Source organism: Triticum dicoccoides, chromosome 6A (genome assembly GCF_002162155.2).
Source record: "Triticum dicoccoides isolate Atlit2015 ecotype Zavitan chromosome 6A, WEW_v2.0, whole genome shotgun sequence".
NCBI lineage: Eukaryota > Viridiplantae > Streptophyta > Magnoliopsida > Poales > Poaceae > Triticum > Triticum dicoccoides.
Genome location: NC_041390.1, coordinates 557,959,043 through 557,983,256, shown reverse-complemented (window position 1 = coordinate 557,983,256; position 24,214 = coordinate 557,959,043). Strand labels below are relative to the sequence as shown.

General features: G+C 45.9%; 3 protein-coding genes across 3 annotated transcripts; 2 read left to right on the top strand and 1 right to left on the bottom strand.

The window, feature by feature from the left end:
• Positions 1-1,763: 1,763 nt before the first annotated feature.
• Positions 1,764-9,835, top strand: LOC119319666. The gene is made up of 10 exons (XM_037594111.1): positions 1,764-1,882; positions 2,316-2,407; positions 2,567-2,641; positions 2,855-3,346; positions 3,736-4,098; positions 7,116-7,207; positions 7,301-7,347; positions 7,419-7,462; positions 8,746-9,205; positions 9,429-9,835. Exons 1-9 carry the CDS (start codon positions 1,864-1,866, stop codon positions 9,181-9,183), a joined length of 1,662 nt encoding a protein of 553 aa, XP_037450008.1. The 5' UTR covers positions 1,764-1,863; the 3' UTR covers positions 9,184-9,205; positions 9,429-9,835.
• A 3,297-nt stretch (positions 9,836-13,132) lies between these two features.
• On the top strand, positions 13,133-17,407 carry LOC119317897. Its single transcript, XM_037592398.1, has 3 exons — positions 13,133-14,774; positions 14,869-15,121; positions 16,920-17,407. Exons 1-3 carry the CDS (start codon positions 13,182-13,184, stop codon positions 17,192-17,194), a joined length of 2,121 nt encoding a protein of 706 aa, XP_037448295.1. The 5' UTR covers positions 13,133-13,181; the 3' UTR covers positions 17,195-17,407.
• Positions 17,408-17,555: 148 nt separating this feature from the next.
• On the bottom strand, positions 17,556-20,446 carry LOC119316228 (cation/H(+) antiporter 15-like). Its single transcript, XM_037590540.1, has 4 exons — positions 20,195-20,446; positions 19,076-20,095; positions 18,514-18,977; positions 17,556-18,162 (listed from the first exon to the last, which is right to left on the bottom strand). The coding sequence occupies exons 1-4, from the start codon at positions 20,444-20,446 to the stop codon at positions 17,670-17,672; spliced, it is 2,229 nt and encodes a 742-aa protein (XP_037446437.1). The 3' UTR covers positions 17,556-17,669.
• Between the last annotated feature and the right edge of the window lie 3,768 nt (positions 20,447-24,214).

Here is a 24,214-nt window from a genome sequence, read left to right as displayed (position 1 = left end):
TTGGGTGGTCCATCAAGCCCGCCGGATACGAACCAGACAACTCTCCGCTCCACCACCCTCGACGCTCCAGGCCGTTGCATGCCAACTCGCGGAGGCAGAAGCTTCGAGGCGGCGCATCGTTCGGCAACTCGCCGCTCCAAGCCAGCTTGACGAGGAGTAGCGAGTTTCTCTAGGCCGGCACACGGGGGAGCACGGCGACACGGGCATCGTGGTTGCCGTTGACGACGCCGTGTCAGACTGCTCCTCCCGTGCCTGCGACCGCGTCATCCATCGTCAATGTTGGCATAACCGCGCCCTACTAGCAGAGAAAGAAGCCGGCTTCGTGGAGATCGACGATGCGGCAGCCTGCACGTCCGCGCCCGCCACCGTCATCGAGGAGAAGTAGAACATGAGACATCAACGCCGCTTGGGTCCCATGAAGGCCACTACCGAGGCGACGCTAGCATACACAACCGATATCTTGCCCAGTGGCAGGCCACCATCGTCCCCTTCCCCTCACGCTAAAGCACGTCCCAGAGGTTCCACTTTCATAAGCAGCGCCGCCAAACATGGGGAAGCGAGCCACCCTTTGCGCTGAAGCATATACTCTAGGGCTCACGGCAGTCCGACAAGCGGGTTGTCGGACATGGAAAAGACAATGGAGATCCACCGCGACCCGCCGTAGACTAGTCAAGGATATTCATGTCGCGGGAACAGGTATTCACATGCGCCAGCCGTAGACTAATTTTACTTTAGTCCTGTATATTTTTTAGTTAAAAATGTCTAAAATGTAATGAATCTCATTCAGTTTATATGAAATCCGTCATGTTTTCATGAATTTCGTCCGGTTAGTTCCAACTGTGGTTGAAATGTATGCGGGCAGCGTTGGATGGCCGGCTCCCGCATCAGTGTCCGTGGACTGGTCTCCCTGTATGTGGATGATGGTTGATATTTTTACACTCATTTACCCTTTGTTTAAACCGAGATATTTCAATTAACTGAAATATTCGTTTTGATATTGCTACTAATGACTAATGAATGCAAATGTTTTCACAAATCCTTTTTTTGATGTGTTTTCATAAAGAATGGGCTAAATATGGACGAGATCAAATGAGAACACGGAAAAGAAGTGAAAGAGGAGATATAAGAAATCAGGAGGAGACGCACCAGAGATCAAGTGAAAATAGTTCACAGAATCGACAAAAGAGTTCATCAATTTTGGAAAAAAAAATCATCGATTTTGATAATTTGAAAAAAAGTTCATCTAATTTGAAAAAAGTTTATCGAAGTTGAAAAAAAATCATCAATTTTGAAAAAGTTTATTAAAAATTGAAAAAATGTTCATGGATTTTCCGAAAAAGTACATAAAAATCGAAAAAGTTCATCGATTTGAATAAAAAGTTCACACATTTGCAAGCAATTCGTCGAAATAAAAGGAAAAATGGAAAAAGTAAGAATAAAGAAGGAAAATGTTTTTTAGGGATAAAAGAAAGAAAAGGTTGAAACTTAGCAGATCCTGCTAGGTGTCGCTGGTTCGAATCGCAGGGAGCGCGAGCTTTTTCGGCCGATTATAAGAACACGAAAAAAACCTATATGGGCCGGCCCAGCGCGGGACGCTTCAGGCGCCCGTTTGTAAAAAACACGGTAACAGGCGCCGAGCAAGAAGGCCTACGGGAGGTTCTCAGCAAAATCAGGCCTACAGGCTGCCGGGCCGCAGATTCCCCGCATCAAGTCAGCCTGATGTTTTTCTCAAAAAAAAAAAGTCAGCCTGATGTTCCGGAAAACCCTAGCTCACTCCGTCTCTTACCATCGCGAACTCCTGGCTGCCCTCGGGCGACTACCTTCCACAACTTCCCAGTTTGTTTCATCACATTCAGCATAATCATGACGGAATTGGACCACGGTAATGCATTAATTTGTGGTTTCTCTCTGCACGAGTAGTTCTTTTCTTTGTTCGTTTCATATAGGAGTCTGTATATTGTTGCGTCTCGCTTTCTTGGAAAGGATCTGTGAATCAGGGCACCTATTTCTATGGTGAGCAGCTATCTATTGCTACTTTAAAGTCGGGGTCAATAGCTGTTAGTCACAGCCCTCAGATCTGGAGGTGTTCCTCAATGTCAAAATCTCAAATTTTGAATGAAACCGAGCTTAATTTGTTGCGCCCCGTTTTGTTGTCGCAGTCTTTTTCTTGACTGTTTCATTTAAAATATAAGGTCCCATTTTCCCTTCATAGTATTGGGTTCACTATTTAACCATTGTTTGTCGCATACTACCTACAGTGTAAATTTGTAATCCTTTATGGAGTGTAAATTTGAGATTAAACATCCTTGTTTCAGACGAAGGAACGATGGAAGTGAAATCCAGGGCCAGTTTAAAGGACCCATCTGTTAACATTCCTGTTAAATTTGATTTCAATAAGTTTCAGGAGGTATTGTAACTAGGCATCTCTATGATCTTTCTTGCCCTTCTATTTTCTTTCTTTATTGCTGGCTTTGACATTATCTCTTTCAGGTTATTTTTCAACAGTATGCTTTGTTTGCCAAGTCCACCAAATGATATAATCTGTCGCTGACATTATCTCTTTCAGGATATTTTTCAAGAATATGCTTTGATCGCCCGGTCCATGCCAAATGATATAATCACCCAAGATCCTACTCCTAAGGTTTTTCCCGCCTTATACAAAATTCAGTTTTGCCATATTGGTTAATTGTTTAGTGTCTATCCTTTATTATTATTATGGCTACTCAAGTTGTCTACTGAAAAACATGTTTTTTGTTGTCAAAATACACGTCAACAGGATTTTGCTTATTCTGTTGTGTTTTGTTAACGGGATAACTGATCCCTTTTCACCTTTTGTTAACTGTGCATGATTTAGTCGCTACACGCGGTCTTCTATGAGCTATCTCCCCAATTGTGGCCCATCTTAGAGAAGGACAGCGTCCGGTGCTTACTCAACTTTTTGGTGAGCAAGCGGGGTATGACATGGAAACATACCATCACCTCACAAACCTTAACTTACATGATCAGTTATGATGCCCTACGATGTGCAAAAGTTATATTGGAGGGCAAGGCACCAAGGCTCAATGGACACCATGCCAATCCCAACTGCATTAACCCATATGGATACTTCCCGCTCCATGAAGCTGCCGAAAGGTTTTCTGTTGACATGATCAAGTTACTCTTTCGTCATGGTGCATCAGCCAGTGTACGCACAGTCGGGGATAACATCATTGAGAACCTACTCCCACTCCATGTTGCGGTCGAAAATACTTGCCTGCATAAGTATTTGGAGGATAATTTATTTCCATACCAGAACCATTGGCATTATATCTACAAGATTATCCATCTGCTATGCATGCCTGAAATGGTTTGTTTCACTTCCCTCTCTAGACAATGTGGTTTTGCAGCATTATAAATAAAAGGAAAGCTTTGGTATTGTCATAGACCATGAATTGCTGTTAATAAGTTAATAATGATACCGAAGGGCTAGAATATTACATCTTCAGTTGCCAGATACTGAATTGTTCTTATATTTTGTATGTATCCATCTGTTGTTGAATATTCTTCTTTAGAGGCTTGCAGTCAGCAATTCTATTCCGTTCAGCTTTTTTTTTTGCCCTGAAGATTATCCCCATTCCAGTAGTTACTTTGATGGGAGGAATTGAGGTGATAAATAGGAAATTGTTCTTTACCACTTATTTGCATACATATGCTTAAAGGCACTAAGATTATTTTTATGTGGTGATTGCTTTACAGAAAATCTTTTTGGATACGGTTAGACTGCTAGCAGAAAGAACAGATAATCTAGTTGATGAGATATGGAATTACGTGAAGGATGGAAAACTTGTCCAGTCTGCAGTTTTACTTCTGTCAGCTCAAGCGCAAATCCGTGGGGGCTGTTCCTCCAAACGCAACGGCAATAATAAGCGTGATGGGTTTGATATTATCATGTGCCATATAGTGAGACATTTGGTTACCCTAAGATCGGAAAACAAAAATACAAATACACGGAAGCTGCGTGAGGAAGAGAGAATATTTATGGAGTTTACGGGCCTGCTTGTTGATATTGTTTCGCAAGCTGGTGAAGCCCTTTCTGCATACATTCAGGCACATTCAAAGGTACCACCTTTCTTGTCTATTGTAGTTGCAGTTCTTAAACCTTAATATCTAAATTACATTATAGAAGATGTCTTTGAAAGATCATGAACTAACTGTGGCAAGAAGAATGCTAGTACTTATCATGTCTATTGAGAGAAAAGCAACAATACTTGTTTGTTTAACAGACTTCTATGTTATGATTTTGTTTCGGAAAAGTATCTCCATGTACTTTGCAAAAATCTCTTTAATTTATGAAGTTGAGATTTGAGTAAAGGAAGAATTGTTTAATCGTTAGAGATATCTATACCCCATTTAGTATACCAGTTTTTGAATCTGATTTTACCCTGCATCTACAGTGTTCATGCTAAATTCTGAGCAGTTCTACCCATCGATTGAATGAATCAGACGGTGAAAACATGAGCGAATCCCTGCAACATCAGCCGTATTTATTTCATCCCACGGATTGCATTCGTGCAGAGCAATGTACCCTGTCATACTAGACTGACAAGCCTACACCATAAGTGAACTAAGACCTGCCGTGCTTACTGCCTTACTGGCCCCATGCGGAGTAGCTAATAGCTAAATAAATAAAGGCGTCAATGCCACGGTCAGCTCCGATATGCACTGGAGCACAATACCCTGTGTACATACGTATAGCAGCAGCATTTCACTATGCTTGGGTTGGTATTCACTAGAGAGAGACACGCGCTTCGCCGTGACAGGAAGCTGGCGGTTTGGCATGCGCTTATAAGTTATAAGCAGGCTGTACATCGGCTGAGTCATTTGATTGGCAGGTTCAGTTTGGCTGAATGAAGCGGAGATGGTTAAGTGCCCTTCCCCGCACCGGAAATACATGTACAGCGTGTTTGGTAACGACAGGGAGAGGGCATGGGAGTTTAGTGATGGGAATTTGCCAAGGAAATATACATGAGAAGTTGATTTGAAGTCCCATTCCCCTGTTTGGCATGTGGAGGCAAACAAAGGTGGGAATTTAAGAGATAATTAACTGCCCCTATTTAATTGGTGGGATTAGGCAGAGAAATAACCAACTTTCAACATGAAACGCCACCCCTCACCACGTCCCAACTAACAAAACGTTTTGTTCTCTGTCAATTCCCAATCCCCGGTTAAATTACCAGGGTCCCCCTAGGGAAGAGATTTGAAGGAGTTGAGCCTCTTAATTCCCCTTCCCCTTCCCTTCTTAATTCCCATGTCCCCGAATCAATCAAAGGATTTAAAGTGTCACTTACCTTAAACTCCCATTCCCTGTCTTCTAACTCCCGCCAACCAAACACGCTAGTAGGTGATTGCACATGTACTTTTAAAGCAATCAAGCTGCGGTCGTCCTTGAAGCAATTTTTCATAAAGCTATATATACCATACATGAAGGGGAGCCTTGGCGCAGTGGTAAAGCTGCTGCCTTGTGACCATGAGGTCATGGGTTCAAGTCCTGGAAACAGCCTCTTACAGAAATGTAGGGAAAGGCTGCGTACTATAGACCCAAAGTGGTCGGACCCTTCCCTGGACCCTGCGCAAGCGGGAGCTACATGCACCAGGTTGCCCTTTCTTTTTTTTTCTATATATACCATACATATCTTGCTGCTTGATCCATTTTAAAAAAGAAACATATATTGTTGCTTTGTAGGGTAATGGTTTTACTTCTTTGGATTGCAAAACCCATCATCACTTATTTTTTCAAGTACCGGTCATTTGATATCCTGCATTAGCACCACTCGGCAAAATAAATAAAGCATTAATTGGACCAATTAGCATCGTGCTATCTTCCTGAAAAGACAGTTTTATAGGCGTGAATAAGTGGCTTTTCATGGATAAATGATAGATCATGTCAAGTTCAGATGAGATACACTGGGAGAAAAGAGAGGAAGATTCTAATACAGTTTGTTGAGACACTACTTAATTCACTATGGCTTGCTGGCATTGATCTACACAGGAAATGATTTTTTTATAGAAGGGTTTCCCTTGATTATTTCCATTAAAAGAAACCAACAACTGCAAAGTTCACAGCCTCACATCCCAGCCAGTATCCCCAGCAAATCAGTTTACTTTTTTCAAATTCTTCTTTCATGTAAATAAAACTAGTAACTACATCATCCGTCCGCAGATGGCCTCAGAACCCTCCGTATCCCTTGTCCTTAAGGCTTTAGAGAGATGGCAGCAGTATGGATCATGTCTGCCGTACTACTCCCTCCGTTCCTTTATATAAGGTGTATTAGTTTTGGCATGGTGACCAAGGCACACAATTATAGAAAAGGTAGGACAAAATTACCCTTGGCAAATCTTTGTTTAGTGGAAAGTAAATCAGTTAGTCCAGGAAAATCAGATATACATGCAATCGCCAGAGAGATACTTTCCTTCTTTTGCTACAAGAAGAGATACACACAATCAGGAAAGAGATGCTTCCCTTTTTCTGGATGGCTAATAAGGGAATTATGTGAAATTAGAAGAAATGCACCTTACATTATGAAATTTTATCAAAAAACAAATACACCTAATATAAAGGAATGGAGGGAGTAGAACATAACACTAATCTATTTCTTATGGAAGGCAAATTAAACAGGTATTCATGCCAAACTGGTATGCTGATTTTTTTTTGAAAACTTTCCGAGAAAACACTTGGTAGCACGTACCACTTACTAGTACAAGTAAGATGCAGTTCATGACTCCCACTTTGTGAAGTGTCTAGATTGCGAGATTACAATACATGTGGAAGCTAATAATTTTTTCTTAAGGAATTCATGATGAGTCAATGGAGTAAATTTTAATATGTTGTTATGTACTTTATTGGACCAAGTACATTTATTCTTAGTGTCATATATGTTTATAACAGTGTTGGCATACTGTTCTATTGCCTTCCAGCTCATATGGCATAATTGCAAGTTTATCCTCCAAACCATTATTTCCATCATCTCGCTGCTACAATTGATCACATGATTGCCACATTATATGTGCTACCTATGCGTTGTCTTTAACTTTTTCTTCCTATTATATCTTGTAACAGCAGCTTGTATGTCATGCAGGCGCCCCACGTGGAGGTTCTGGAGCGGGTTTCTTCTATCCTCAAGGAGTATGGGTTTTGCCCGACTGGAGAAATCGTTGATGTTAAGAACCTGTACTATTGTGTTGCTTCCTATAATAATTTTCTATGCAAATACTTTATTTAGCTTGTTGATTATCTAATTATTTCTTCCACTTGTTCTTGAAGCTGCCCTTACAACTGCGTAATGTCTGATGAAGAGTTATACCACCAAGGTGTGTTGGGCTTAAGTGATTATTTTCAGATTTAATAACATGGACCCTAACTATTGTTTCATGGCAAGCAGGGCTTATGAATTCAACCAAGGGTGGTGCAGCGGAAGAAGTACATGTACTGGAGCATTCTATCTTCACTTGTTCTTTTGGCAAATGCCTTGTGAGCATTGATTGTTATTTTTTATCTCTAAGTTGGATAAAAACACTCTCAGTTAACTATCGGTACATGATGTTACAATAGAAGCCAAAAATTTATCTCTTGATTAGAAAGGCAAAACTGGTCTCATCTCTAATCTCTGTCCCTTGGTTGGATCAAATCACTCTTTAGTTAACTATTGGTACAGGATGTTACATAGAAGCCAATATATTATCTCTTGATTAGAAAAGCAAAACTGGTCCCATCTCTAATCTCTGTCTTCGCCCAAGGAATTCATCACCACCTGTCCCCCCAGCGGTGTTTACACTGCAGTTATCTACATGCCTCAGTTTCTGTATGCTTCATCTTTTAGTTTATCCTTTGAATGGGGCAACGCATTTATATAGCAGCCCTACAATTCAATACCCTGTGAATGGAGTAGTTAGTGGAATGTATGCCTTTCTTATACCGGAGTTGATTCCTCTTGTGCTAAAATCTATTCTTCCAGGTCTTTTTACCATCCTTTTGTGTTTGTGGTATTGTGGTGACCTTTTTAGAAATTATCTTGCTTGGTTTTGGTCATGAATTTGGTGAAGTGGTCAGAATCATAATATTCAGTACGAGTTCATATTGTGGTGAACAAAGAAATCTTTAGGATTTTTTTCTGTTTGGGGACATGTGTTATTTCATAATTATTAACCGAGGAATATTCACTGAAATTTACTATTCCAATTGCTTTAAATTGCCTCTATATGCAAATTGCCTATTTACGATCCCATGGCATTTGAACTATGATTAGTCTGTCATGCTAATGTGACGGGGACTAGTGGTATCTGTTTCCCATCAACCTGTTGACGTAGGTAGAAGCGGAATGTGATGATAGATACTCCATGAAATATGCCTTGACAGTGCATTTTTCTATAGGCTTGATCAAAATGAGACAAGTTTGAGTAAGTACAAAGATAAAACAACTTAGAATTTGAAATGGAGAGTAATCTTTAGAGACAACGGCAACGCATGTTTCAGTTGCTACATCTGTCCCATGTATCAAGCTGGTTCGACAGCTTTTCATGTTCATTAAGCTTGCTACAAACATAATTCGTAGCAACAAAATGATGCTGTATAGCTTAAGAACAAACTTGTTCAATAATAATGCAAATAACGTATACCATATCAAATAGCGAGTGTTGTTGGCTGATGATGCTGAATATGGATGTTTTTTTGGTTTTCTGATGCTTGTGCTTTATGTCATTGTGGGACAGGCTGCGGAAAAGTATCTGCCTAAAGGATGGGATAACACATTCACAAGGAGAAAGTTCTTCCCATATTGGAGATCGGTGCTACAGGCCCGGGCTTTTCTGCGGGTGTATCCAGCCTATGCAACAGCAGATGCCAGTCGACCTACTGTGCCTACTCCAGTTCCAGGCCATAAGCTTCCCTCGCTGGGAAAAGCTCCACAACTGTTAAGCAATCGTCAATCCAGAAGACTTTTTGGTACCGACGCATCCGCAGCTAGGTCTGCACTTGGTTATGAAGAACTTCGTTGCCCTCGGGGAAGCTCAATGGACAGGACTCCAAGTCAAAATCACAACCTTTCACTGCTGGGAAGAGTTACACAAGCAACAAATAATCATGGTCAATCTAGAAGACTCTTTGGTACTGCTGCGTCCATCCTCCTGAAGGTGGCAAGGAAAGCGTGAGCAGTTGGCCATGAAGGTTGTGGTGAGTTGTGTCCCTCCATTTGAAGTTTTTGAATGTGACCAACATAAGCTTATGCAAATAAGTGAGTTGTTTGATAGGCTTAGTTGCATCTTAGTTTTCTTGTGTTTTAGTCTGTATGGCCTCTTTCTTTCACCTATCACTTATTTTTATTTATGGAGAAAAATCTTCATGTGAATCTGCAGACTTTAATCTGAATCTCGTTATCTTGTTTTTGTTTGAGCAGGTTGCTGGGGGCACTCGGTGCATTTTTCTCCTAGATGGGAAGATGAGGCTGCTGATTCACGGCTGTGCGCGTGCATTTTTCTGCAGCTTGTAAGAGCATGGGAAGATGAGAGTGACAGGCTGTTCGGGGAGCTTGCACGGCAACCAGAAATAGGTTGGGCAGAGAGCTCGGTCAGGCGTCTCTTTAACGCGCGAGCTGAGGCTGGGCATCGTTTGTAAAATATGATGGTATCAGATGCCTCTCATTTGCTGTTATCAGGCCGGTGGAGGGTCACTGGTCTTCATTAGGCTAGTCATAGTGGGAGTAATTTAGGTAGTAACATAGTGCACTTTAAGAAAATTTTGCTTATGTGGCATATAGTTAATAAAGAGAGAGATGTTTAGAGTAACATACTCCCTTCATTCTTTTTTAGTTTGCATATAAGATTTGGTCAAAGTCAAACTTTGTAAAAATTTGACCAACTTTGTAGAAAAAACTATCAACATCTACAATACTAAAGCTACATGGTATAAAAATTAGTTCATGATGCATCTAACGATATTGATTTCATATTGTGAATCTTGATAGTTTTTTCTATAAACTTAGTCAAAGTTAACAAAGTTTGACTTTGACCAAATCTTATATACAGACTAAAAAGAAACGGATGCAGGAAATGAAGGGGCATAGGACACATGCTTGCACTTGTTGTTTGTGACCAAGCTCTCTTTCGCAACACGGGCTATGGCTTAGCTAATCGGGCGGCATTCGGTAGAAACAAATTTGGTTTATGTCATTTGGTTTTTCTTCACATTCGGTTAGTAAAACTAAAAGCCAAACATAGTACTACCTCCATCCTGCCCAATAAACCAGGACGAAGGTAGTAATGTATAACTAAAAGCCAGTTTCAACATTTCCCTGGTTGTACAGTACTGGGCCTGCCTGTTATTAGGGTTTGTTTCTCTGCGCTCACTTGGTCAGGGGTTCGTTGCCTTCTTTTGATTTTTATCATTTTTGTTTTCTTTTCTTTTTTTCCGTTTCTTCTCTGGTTTTCTTTTTGCTGGTTTCTTTGTTTTTTCACTGGTTTTTTCCATTTCTTTCACGATGTTCACTAGCTTTTCTTTTCATTGTTTCTTCCTTGGTTTTCTCTATTTTTGTGCCTTTCTTTCTTTCTTTTTCTTTCTTAATTTCATGGTTTTCTTCGATTATTTTTCATTGTTTCTTTCTCGGTTTTCACTGTTTCCAGTCTTTTGCATTGGTTTTCTTTTCTGGTTTTTATTCGATGCCTTTATTTTTCTTTCTTTTTCGGTTGGTTTTTATCGCGTTTTCATGTCAACTTTTCTGGGTACAAATTCAACTTTTTTCATATACATCAAATACATATTTTATGTCTACTTTTGAAAATGCATTTGTTTAATACAGGTTTAACATTTTTCAAATACGTAGCAAACATTTTTCATTGCATGATGAACATTTTTTAACGACAATAAACATTTGTTCACACATGATGCATATTTTTCTGTATACATGAAGAACATTTTCATATACATGTTTAACATTTTTTTAGTAAAAGTTAACGTTTTTAATTATTTTGTTTTCTATGTCTTATTTAATGTATGTTGTACATTTTTTGTATACACTAATTTTTTTATATATGTTTAACATTTTTTTAACATCAGTACAGACACAAGCGCTCATATACACGCGCATACACTCACCCTAAAAATGCACACACACACACACACTCTACCCCTGTGAGCACCTTCGAAAGACTGAGCCGGCATATCACAGTCTCTATGATCATCCATCCACAGGTTGGTTCGCATACATGTTTAACATTTTTTAGATACACAATCAATATTTTTCCGTACACATTGTATTTTTATATATTCTCATATACATGTACACATTTAATATTCTTTCAAATGCTTGATTAACACTTCTCAATTAGTTGATTAATTTTTTTACATGTTTGATAACATTTTTTAAATACATGATCAATTTCTTTTTACGCATTGTATATTTTTTATATACATGAGAACATTTTCTCTATATATATTTAACATTTTTTAAATGATTGGTTAACATTTTATGAATATCTTCTGCAAAGTTTTTTTGGTAACATATGTATTTAGAATATTTGAAAGTATACAAAAGAAAAAAAGCAATAAACAAAAAGAAAAAAGAAAAAAAATAGAAAAAGCAAGGTTGTGGCCAGCGGCCTCGTGCGTGCCTAGGCCGGTCTATCTCGCGCTCGTATTTCAGAAACAAAGAAGAAAAATGAATCAAATTAGGCTCCGTTCGGAGTGCAGGTACAGAAAACATCGGAAAGAAAAACTGTGTAGGAATCGGACTGAATGAACAGTTGAAAACTTTGGAACAGGAAAAGAAGGGAAAGTAGAGCGGAACTTGCGTTCGGATGGCCTAGAGAGAACGCATGAAGACCAAGTAATGAACAGTAGCTAATACAATATTTTATTTGCACCGTCGATCTCTTCTTGCACCTCATGACCAGCCACATGATTGAATACTTCATTATATTCTACCAACAGGTGCAGTTCCTCTGCTCTTCCTCGGGACTCCGCCAAAAAATGAGGCCAGGGTGGATTTGTTCAATCTTGTAAAATCTGCGTGCCTGAGGATCCTTTCCGATGGAATGTTGAGTACCTTTCCTTTAAACCGAACAGCTAAAAGGAAAGAAAACCTACGAAAGCAAACTTTCCTTTGGAATGCCAGCAAATCCCATGAACCGAACATGGCCTTAATAGAAAAGTGCTCTATCAGATTTAAATCAAAGACTTCCGCCCTAGCGGGTTTTGCTAAGCCTGAATTGTCGCGTATTCATGCTTAGATATCTTGAATCATACTATGAACCTGAATAAAGCGGTATTGCCAGCTAATAATTGCTAAAAAAATTATAATGTAATGACTCGATCGCAGTGAAGATGCATGACAAACGACACATCACGACCTCATTCATCCTTGTCTTCTTCGTCCCTCTTCCTCATGAGTGAATCTTTAATGAAGGTTCTTTATTTATTCATGCTACTCATAATTTACTCAGCGAACCTTTAACGAGGGTTCTCTATTTATTCATGCTACTCATAATTTCCTTAAGTTCCTGGCTAGTCTCAAATAGTTTGTTGAACTTCCAGCTGAATCTGATCTCTGCGCCAATGACACAACATGTGATCTAGTATCTATAAGGCTTTGGTGAAGTCAGGGGCAAAAGCCTCTTCGCATTCGTACTTGGCCATGGTCTAGTCTTCCCACACAAAAAGAAAACATGGATATTTCGTCCAGTAGTGTTATGAAAAGAACCGCTCTATCGGTCATGTGAGATACTCACTCAGTTTTTTTAGTCTTTGTATAAAATTTGATCAAAGTCAAACTTTATAAAATTTGACTAACTTTATATTAAAAAATATCAACAGTCATAATATGAAATAAATATTATTAGATGCGTCATGAAATTATTTTTCATACTATATAGTTTTATTATTGTAGATCTTGATTTTTTAATATATAATTTCTCAAATTTTGTGTAGTTTGACTTCAAACAAATTTTATATGTGGAGCAAAAGAAACGGAGGGAGTATGTGATAAATCCACCCAATGAAAAAACCGCTCTGTCTGGCTAGGGTACGGCCGGACATCCATTACCACAGTCCACCTACCCGCCGGCGACGGCGCCCTGAAAAACAACCGCCCCTGTAACAAATTAACAATCCTCCCGGCCGTCAATTCCGAATCACAGCGCCGCGAAAATTCCTGGCCATGGTTCTCAAGCGTCGCCGGAGCGAGCGTGCCCACGCCGATCGCCTCTACAGATGCGACAGCTCGAAGCGCATCGCCCGCAACAAATCGGCGGCGCTGGAGACCATCAACGGGTTCTACGCGGCGGCGCTGGACAGGCTGCCGCTGGACGAGATGCCGGCGCTGGCCCCGCGCCTCCTCAAGGCTGGTCTCTGCGTCGGCTTCGCCGACCCCGTCTCCAACATCATCGTCAACACCGTCTCCTCCTACGGCCGCCGCAAGCCCGCGGTCGCGGCGACGTCGTCCACGCCCGACGACGGCGAGAAGGAGAAGAAGAAGGCGAGAAAGCGGCGACGGAAGGCGCTCTCCCGGGCGGTCTCCGGCACCGGGAAGGCCAAGCGCTGGCCGCCGCCCCGCCGCCTCCTCCGCGACATGCCCATCGCCGAGCGGTCGCTCAGGGCGCTCGTCGCGTTCCTCACCTGCTACTTCCCCCGCCTCCCCGCCTGCGAGGCGCTCGAGTATCTCTGCCTGGCCAACGCCGACCTTCTCTCTGCCGTGCGGCTCGTCGAGGAGGACCGCAACTCCAGCGGCAGCTTCAGCTTCGCGTCCCGGACCACCAAGACGGCCCTCAAATGCGCCGCCTTGGCTGCCTGCCACCCCATGCCCAGGGCCCTCGTCAACAGGTCCTACTCGCTCGCCTCTCGGATGGAGCAACTGTCCCAGCTCCTGGCGACCGAAGGCGGCTGCCTCTCCTGCAACGCCATTGACAGCATCCACGCATTGCTGAACAAGCCCCGGCAGAAGCTTGAAGACCTCGCCGGAGTAACACCGACACAGTTCCATCTGGAGCTGAACAGGCCGCCGCCGTTCGTTCCTACAAAAGCTCTGCGGAGCACCCTGCTCCGCAAGATCTACGGATTCTACCTCAAGGCACTCGCGTTGCTGCCGACGGACGGCCTGCGCACGCACCACCACCGGGGCCTCCTCAAGGCTGGCCACTGCTACGGGCCATTGACGGATCCCGTCTCCAACATTGTGCTCAACACTCTCTGGTACAGCACGACGTTCCCGCCGGCAGGAGGGCCCTCTCAGGCCACCATGATCTGCTCACGGAGCCTTGTTCTTGTCGCATACCGCTCCCTTCGTGGCCTTGTTGCTTACATCCGCGCTTACTTTCGCACGATGTCTGAACACCAAGCCATGCATTGTCTGCTCTTCACAGAGGTCAATCTCTGGGGAGCAATGGAAATGGCAAGGCAACAGGGACACACCGAGGGAACTATGTTGAGTCAGTACAGCGCCTACAAGGCTGCAGCCACCGCAGCACAGCACCCAGAACCTGATGCCGTTGCAGAGTTTTTCATGTCATCCTTTCCCATGATGCCTCTACCCATGGAGGATGGAGAGACATTCGTATTGGATGTGGATCGCATCCAGCAGCTGCTGTCTGAATACTGTACCGCTCTCGATGATTCAGTCCGGAGTACAGTTCCTGTGCTTTCAGAGGGGGGATCCAAGTTCCTCTCGTGCATTCTGAGAGATTTCCACGAAGAGGAACGCTTTGTCTGTACGAAGGTCAATGCCATGCTGAAGAAATACACGCAGCGAACTGGGGTATGTTTATTTGGTGCTTCTTTCAGTTTTTCAGTATTGTAACTATGAATAGTAACATGTCTGATTCTTTCTTCACCATGATATGCATATATAGGGACCTGAATATGAGCTTCATGTCATCTGTGGCTTGAACTCAAACGTAGGCAAAGCTTTTGTTTGGGGCCTCCATTACGGCCCCTTGCTTTCTTGGCGCCCAAAGAAAACTCAGCATTCTCACATCAACTTCTTGGCAAGGCCGAGAGATTTGCATTCTTCTGACACGGTTCCTATACTTTTCTTTGCTGAGTGCTCCAATGATGAAGATGCCGTTGATGAGCCGTCATGTTGGCCGGTCACAGGACATCCTGGTATATATGATTTCTCTCCATTTGAATAATCTACACCGTATGTTCATCAAAACATGTGCTATTAGCTTGTTACATATGTTCCTTTAATCCTTTTGACAATGTCTTCTGCTAACCCGATGTGACCTTTTGGAGAGCAACAGTAAAGTACAAAACAGCTTAAATTACAGTACCAGACAGTACAGAACAATTTGGAGAGCCACAGTAATTGAACTAAATTGAGAGTGCAATACACTATGTTACTAGGTTAGTCTAGTCACTTCAATTGGATAAAACCTAATCCCCAACTAGATAAAGCAGAAGATGAACAAACCCTAAAAATGCCCAATTGGATGAATCAGAGGAGTAGGACAAGGGTACTTACAGCACGCCGCCAAGTCCATGCGTCAACTCATGGCTGCTGCTAGGGTTCGCCACCCACTGATGCGCCAACCGCAACCGCTGCTCCATGGTGAGTAACATCGACTCCTTGTCGTCGGTCGAGTACGCGGAGCTGGACTCGTCGCCGCCATCCCCGTCGACGCCAACCGTTCCGCTAGGAGGCCAGAACGGCATCTCTCCGACGCCGTGGACGCCCTTGCCGCCGCCGTGGACGCCCTCGCCGCCGCCGTGGACGCCCTCGCCGCCGACTGGCGGAATCGCCGACGCCATGGACTAGGGTTCGAGCGAGGAGGAGGAGGGGGAGGGGAATGATGCGGCCGGGCTGGAGCTGGTGCGACCGGGCCGGTTAGGACAGCAGCGCACCGGCTCGTCCTAGTCAGCACGCGGGCACGCGCCGATTGGCCAGCGTGGCACCTGACGGGTGGGCCCGACCTGTCGGATCGGGCGTCAATACGTATAAATACGCGTTTTAGTCCAATTTGCAAAAATTTGGACCAATGTTGGTACTGACACGCAAAAATTAGCAATCGTGGTACCAATCTGCATGTGATGCCTGAATTGTGGTACTTCTGTGCAATTAACTCAAAAATATATGACGTCAAGGAAAAAAGGGATGTCTGAACCAGATGGTTTTCTTTAATGAAAATCGGAGGGGGAGGCCCTTTTTATGATCAAAAAAAGAAGGGAAAAAGGGATATAATAAGGCATCTGACCTGGATAGAACTTCTGTTAACACTTTATGCACATCTATTTAAATGGTGTCACAGCAATAATGTGAGAAAAAAGACCTCGCCATAAAAATACTACTGATCTACTCCCTCTGTTCCCAAATATAAGTCTTTCTAGAGATTCCAACAAGTGACTACATACGAAACAAAATGAGTGAATCTACACTCTAAAATATGTCTACATACGTCCGTATGTTGTAGTCCATTTGAAATGTCTAAAAAGACTTATATTTAGGAACGGAGGGAGTAATAAGTAATAACATTCTGGCACTAACACCACCAGCAGTCCAAACACCCGTGGCAGTGTTTCACTGAAGTCCGTAGAATTCATAACCTATACAAACTCATCCAAATTGCCACTGTCCTTGAATTTATCGTCACATGTAACATGGCACAGATAACTGATGGTATCTGAGAACAACATATGATTAAATTTGTCTTTTAGAGCTTCATCATTACAAGAAACATTCTGAGCATGCTCCGAATTGCTAGGCTTGAACACATTTTATACATGCCACTGACCAGTGTTCTTGTGTACATGTGGTTGTCTGCACTTTAGCTATATGGTGCTGTTAGGGATTTACCTCTTCTTATCTTAATGCAGGCTATGAAGTGATGATAATCTTTTATTCACACAGATATTTTCTTGTTGCTTGAACTGATGATTGCTTTTCTTCTTTTTGTGGAAAAAGGCCGTTGTTATTACTGTGAGAGAGAAGGTGCAAAGATTGTACATCCAGATCTAGAGAAGTATATTGGGCGTGACACCGACTTTGAGCGTATGGCTCGCGGTGACCGCAGTAGCACGACCACTGAAGATTCTATCAGTGATGGCGAGTTTATAATTGATTCTGCTGTAGACATATGTGAGGAGGATTGCATCTATTTTGATGCCGGTAGGGACGCCAAGTTTGCAGAGTTCTTGAATTCCCGTGGTAGGACTATGCAGGGTCCCAGACTCATTTAGTATACTTTCAGCTTCAAGCCTACTTTGTTACCTTCGCTTGAACTCTGCCCGGGATGTTGCACAGATCTTAGGTTCATCAAGGATGCTCACATTTTCTATGCGAGGGTATACATCGATCATCCGTTCAGTACTGTTGGCGATGTTGGCAAGGTCAATGATTTCCTGTGTCCTCTGTATTTCTTCAGTGTTATACATTGCTAATAGGGAAGCGTTTTCATACTTCGATAGCATGTCTGCATGTGTTATACGTATGTGAATCAAAGTTTCCGTTGGGAGTATGAAGAAATCGCTGTTAACAAAGCTAGCTAATAGACGTGTACGCTTCTGACTAGATTAAATGTTTGACTGTCACCCAAATTAACATCACTCGACTGATCATCAGACACTTCCTAATTCCCCTGCAAAAATTAGGCGCTCCCTAATTAATTAATTAATTAATCAATGTGCTAGCAAGCTTTACCAAACTATACTACTATCAAAGCATAAGGTCAGAATGTGAATGTTGTCGTGGGCGCCTTGGCGGGTGCCCCATGGAGGTCGCCGGCATGATGGCCTCTGGCGCCGGCAAGACGGCCTCGCCAACAGCAAATTCAGAAGACGTCGACGCCGCCGCCGCCGCCGCCGCCCTCCCGTAGGACTGCACCACCAGCACGGACGCCTTGGTCTGGAAGTCCTTGGACACAAGCAGGTCCCCGATCGGCCCCAGCTCCGGGCACTCGCTCCAGTCCGACATCCCCGCCGTCAGCCCCGTCGCCCCCGGCGTCCTGCTCACCAAGAAAAGGTCCTTCCCGGCCGCCTCCACGTTCCGTATCTCCGCCACCATCTCGCTCGCGTTGAACACCCCCCTCTCGCAGTACTCCACGCCCCCGCCGCCGGCGTTGGCCCGGTCCAAGAACTCCCGCATGCACCCATCGTCGGCCTTGCGCTCCTTGAGGGCGTCGAACTCGCTCGACGTCATGCTGCCGGCCCTGCCCTTCTGGACGAAGCGGATCACGGTGAGGCCGACGGCCGGGTTGCGCGCCATGCGGGTGGCCAGGGCCACCACCTCGCGGTCGTCGCGCCCGCCGAAGAAGAGCGCCGCCACGCGGTACGCGCCGGCTCCACCCGGCGCGGTGCCGCCGCTGCCGAGGCTTCGGTCGACGAGGATGGCCACCGTGCACGGCGAGCAGGACTGCACGCTGGCGTTCAGCGACTGGATGGCCGGGTGGGACACCTCCATGCCGCCGTCCACCGACCGGTGCTTGTGGAACGGGAGCACGATGAGCGCCGAGTGCTGGTCCTCGGCGGCGGCGGTGATGTCCTCGTGCATGGACGTGTACGGCGACACGGCGGCCATGGTGCGCGCCATGACGCCGCCTGGCGCGTGGTTCTCCACGTAAGCCATGAAGGCGTGGGCGATGTGCTTGAACTGCATCTCCACGTGGCTCCGGCCCTGGTCCGAGAACTCGGAGGAAGAGGCGGCCGGGGCAGCGGCGTTGATCAAGAGGAGGGCCGAGGCGCGACCGGCAAACTCGATGAGGTGAAGGGCGTGCACGGCGATGGGTGAGCGCCGCGAGGGCCACAGGACGTCGACGAGCGTGATGGCCGCGGGGGCGTCGCGGGGCACGTGCACGCAGGCCAGCACGCGGAGCTCGGCGTCCGGCTGCGTCCACGCCACGGTGCGCCGCTTGTAGAAGACGAGGCGGCGTGCCGGCTTGACAACCATGGTCAGCGACGGGCTCACCAGCGCCGTGATCAGCGCCGACATGAACACCAGCACCGTGAACGACTGGTCGCTCATGATCTGCAAGCAGCAGAGAAAGACATGCACGCACGAATGAGCAACAAATTGATGATTGTCCAACAATACACTATGGTAGAATTAATCGACTTAATTGAAACCTTTTTGTTTCTTGCAATGTTGAGGATGACGAGCTCAATGACCCCCTTGGTGTTGAGCAGCAGCCCAATGGACGTGCCGTCGTGCAGCGGCATGCCGAACCCCGCGGCCACACCGATGCAAGCGACCACCTTCAACACCGCCGCGGCAAAGGTGGCAACCATCAGCAGCACGGCGGCCTCCATGCTGGTAACTTTGGAGGTGTCCGTGCGGAGGCCGGACATGGCGAAGAAGAGCGGGAGTAGCGTCCCCACCACGTAGTCCTCCACCTTCTCCACCAGCTCCACGCCGACGGGCCCGTTGGGCACGGCGAGCCCAAACACGAAGGCCCCGAAGATGACGTGTGTGCCCCCGGCGTCCGCCACGAGAGCTGCCACCATGACGCCGACAAGCACGGCGCACTCGCGCTCCTCACCGATGACCTCCCCCTCGGTGGTTGCGCGTTGCGCCAGCCGCACGAGCGCGGGCCGGACCAGGAGGACACTCGCGCCGAAGATGACAAGCCCCGACAGGAGCGTCCACACGGACGAGAGCAACCCACTGTCCTCCGCGTACAAGAGCGCCGTGGCGACGGTGAGCCCAGTCCACGCGATAGTGTCGTTGATGAGGGCGGTGGAGAGCGTGATCTGGCCGACGTCGGTGCCGGCGAGCTTGAGCTCGGCGATGTTGCGGGCCAGCACGGAGAAGGCGGTGGAGGCGAAGGTGGACCCGAGGAAGATGGGAAAGGAGAGTCTGTCGACGAAGCCAGCATTCTGACGGGAATCGTCAGTGCCGAGGGCGACGTAGCCGGTGGTGGCGCCGATAAGGAAAGGCAGGAGCGCCGACGCGCCGGCGAACCAGAAGCTGCGGAAGCCGGCGCGGGTGATGGTGGGGACCTCGATCTCGACGCCGATGGTGAAGCTGTAGTAGACGAGGCCGAGGAGGGCCATGGAGTCGAGGATGAAGATGCTGCGCGGGGGGAAGACGATGTCGGTATAGTGCGGGAGCCGGCCGAGCACCGAGGGCCCGAGAACGAAGCCGCCCTGCACGCATTGATGCATGGCAAACAGTCAGCCGTCGTCGTCGCCATGGATGATGGACGCGTGCATGCACGCGGTGATCATGGAGACGGGCCGGCGTACGAGTATCTCCGAGATGTAGCGGGGGAGGCCGAGCGGGGAGAGGAGGAGGGTGGCGGCGCGGGTGGTGGAGGTGATGAGGAGCATCTGGAAGAGGATGAGCGGGAGGGAGAAGTCGAGAGGGTTGTCGCCGGTCCAGATGCCGCTCATGGTGATCTTGCTCGGGTAGAAGCAGGAGAGGTGCGTCCTGTTCGGCGACATCAGGTGCTCCCATAGGTCCAACAGGGGGTCGCCCACCGCCGGCTGCGTCGTCATCGATCGTTTCCCGTCCTCGGCCGGCCGTTCTGCCAACTCCAACCCCGGCGACGGCCCGACGGCGGCGGCTTCACGGTCGACGGTGACGTAGCGATCGTTCGATGTACTGCATGCCGGGGGACGGAGAACCTGCGGTGAGGAGTGATTGTTGGGCCGTAATTTTGATAGCTCCTTGTTTCAGCCGGATGCATGCAACGCCATGTTGTGCATAATAACGACATGCCGATGCCCTCGGAAGCGGGCCGTGAATGGGTTCCCACACCACATGCGTATACATGGAGCTGCAGCATGAATGTTTTCTTTTCTTTTCTTTTTCCGTATAGCGTGAATCGAAATTTTGATCCAATCTCCACCGTCCTCTTTCTTTTAAAACTGTGATGATACAACATCTTAATTTTTTTTGCGAGTGAAATAATGTATTACTCAACTTAAGCAGTTCATACAATCAATCATAGCTAGCTCCATAGCATCCGAAGGACCCGAACCAATCCAAGTCATGGTTCTGCCTCCTACACGAGCAAATTTGGCTATGCTATCACTAACTTTATTTTGGCTACGATCAACATGAGTAATACAAGAATCACGAAGAGACATAAGGTGTCTAATCTCCATAATAAGCGACGAGTAGACCGATCTATCAACTTGAAAGCAACGATTGAATTCATTTCTATCTCCACTAGAAGGTCACTTCTCTGTACTGCGAACGACAGTCCTTCCATACAAGCACTCAACTCCTCTTCGAGAGAATCCCGACATGAAAATAGTTGCCTTCATGAAGAAAATATGATCGCACCTTTGTCATCTCGAAGTACCATACCAGAACCTGTTGAGCCGTCATCACCATATGACCCATCCGTGGATAGCTTGACCCATCCAGATTTGGGAGCACTCCACTTAGGACCATTTTTTTTATTATCGCATGTGGCTTGGCAGCAAAATTATCACATGATACAACTGATTTTCCCTTACTTGTTTCAGAGGAAAGGTCCACCTTAATGCTAATGATTGAATCAAGATAGCTCACCAAGAAACGCTTAGAGGCCTCCATGGGCGGCGGCGGTTTATGATGAACCACCTCGTTACGGATGTGCCACGCCTGCCAAAGCACCATAATGCTCTGTTTGGATGTTTGCATTGGGAGCCTTGGCATTGCATTGGGTTGAATACCAATATCAGAGTATATTCATATTGAGATTGAATGCCAATATTTTTGTTTGGATGGTTAGGTATTCAGAAGACATACTTGATATTGAGGTTGAATGCCAAATGTTGTTTGGATGATCAAAGTGAGAAATTGAGTGGAGACATGCTGGCCGCCGGAGATCGGGATGGAGGCGGGGCTGGGGGGTAGCGCCGGCTGCTGGAGCTTTGGGGTGGAGGTGGGCGAGATGGGCTACCTGCGCCTGGCTGTTGAAGCTCGGGGTGGATGCACGCTGGCCGCCGAATCTCGGTGTGGAAGCGGGGCGGGAGGGTGGCGTCGGCCGCTGGTGCTCGGCGTGGAGGCACGCCAGCCGCCGGAGCTCGGGGTGGAGGCGAGGCAGGAGGGTGGCACCGGCCGCAGGAGCTCGGGGTGGAGGTGGTCGGCTAGGCTACATGTGCCTAGCCGCTGGAGCTCGCGGTGGAGGCAGGCCGGCCATCGGATCTTGGGGTGGAGGTGGGCGGGATGGGGTGCGTGCGCCACCGCCGTTCCTGGGCACTCACGGGCGAGACCTGTCTCGAGTGGGGATGGGAGGAACGATCCTGGCTGGTTTCCAATACCTACCGATGTCGAGCACTTACCCGTTGAATTGGGCTGGGCGTTTTTTGCGTTAGCAAAGCCTTGCTCGATATCGAGCCCAAATGCCACACACGAATGCCAAGGCCAACCAAACGGTGGCATTCGGGATATTCGGCCCACACGAATGCCAATACCCAATACCAGGCCTGAATGCTAACATCCAAAGGGAGCATAAGCAACATTGAACGCTCAATATCAGGAAGAGGCTGTAAAGCATGTAGCAACCATTCTTTCCCATTTTTTTGCATGGTGCTTATACAAGGCAATGACCAAGCTTCTGCCATTACGTCCCAAAGAACCCTTGACAACGTACAGCGGCAGAGTGCATGAAAACTATCCTCGGATTCAGTTCCACATACCGGGCATAGATTATTTATTTCAAGGCCCCGAATATGTTTGTTTTTCCAAGTCGGAAGAGAGTCTATAGCCACACGCCAAGTAAAGTTCCGAACACTTGGGGGTATATCAGTGGACCAATGAATTGCTAGCAAGATCGCCGACCATCTAGGCGCAAACTTGAGCTAGTAGATGAGCTTCTATGTGCCTTCAAAACCGAACTGATAAGAGCTCCTAACAGAAAACACGCCGTACTTTCCTGGACCCCAAGCCAATGTGTCATCTCCTAGCCGTGGCGACGCATGAATTTTCAAAATCTCTACAACATCCGCCGGAAGGAAATATTGTTGTAACAACGCAAGATTCCAGGAGCCATTCTCATTGAGAAAGTCCGAGACAAATCTGATTCTACGCATTCCTTGAATTGTTATTGATTTATAAGAGAAGGGTCATGGGATCCAATTATCATGCCACACCTGTATACTCCTTCTGTTTCCCACCCTCCAGATCAGACCCTTTTTCAGAAGGTCAAGACCATATGCAATAGCTTGCCACGAAGAAGATGCATTCCCAAGAAACACAATATCTTCAAGTTTACCATCCGGATAATACCTGGCCTTCAAAACTTGTGCACATAAACTATTGGGTTTAGAAATCAGTCTCCATGCTTGCCGAGCTAATAGTGCTTGGTCGAAGATACGAAACCAGCCCCACCTTTGCATTTTGGTTGCATAAGTTCATCCCAAGCACGCCAATGAACTTTCCTTTTGCCCATCTCAGCTCCCCAATAAAAACCTCTTACCATCCTAGTAAGTTCATCGCAAACCGAAAAAGGTATCTTAAAAACTCCCATTGTATAAGTAGGTAAAGCCTGAGCGACATACTTAATGAGAGTCTCCCTCCCAGGCTGGGCGAGGAGACCATCTCCCCACTGAATCAACCATTTTGTTAAACTCATCTGGATATTTTGAAAGCGCCCTTTTGACATGCGTCCATCAGGGGTAGGGAGACCAAGGTACTTCTCTTCAAAGACCAGACTAGTAACTTTAAGTACCTCTCTTACTTCCATTTGAGAATCAATAGGACAAGCAACACCAAAGAGAATAGAACACTTATCATAATTCAAACTTTGTCCTATTGCATTACTATAAAGATCCAATGCCATCTTCACTTTTTCGGACTGAACACGTGACGCCTCAAAAAATAACATAGTGTCATCAGCAAATAGCATATGTGAAATCCCAGTAGCTCTTCTACACACCTTAACCAGAGTAATATCACCCAAAGACACATAATGCTTAAGAATTGCAGACAAGCCGTCAGCCACAAAAAGGAACAGAAATGGAGAAAGAGGATCGCCTTGCTGAAGCCCACGCGTCGGTGCAAATGAATCCAAGAGGGCCCGATTAAGTTTGACAGAATATCTCACTGATGTGACACAAGACATTATCCAGTCCACCCACTGGTGAGAGAAATCCAACTTTTGCATCACCTGCTTCAAGAACTTTCAGTACCCTATCATAAGCCTTTGAGAGATCAAGCTTATACAACATCTTACTTCACGCCACCAAACAATCACCGACGGACGATCCAATTTTCTACTCCTAAAGGAGTCTGTAGGTCGTTTAGTTTATTCGCATGCAGTCATTAATGCC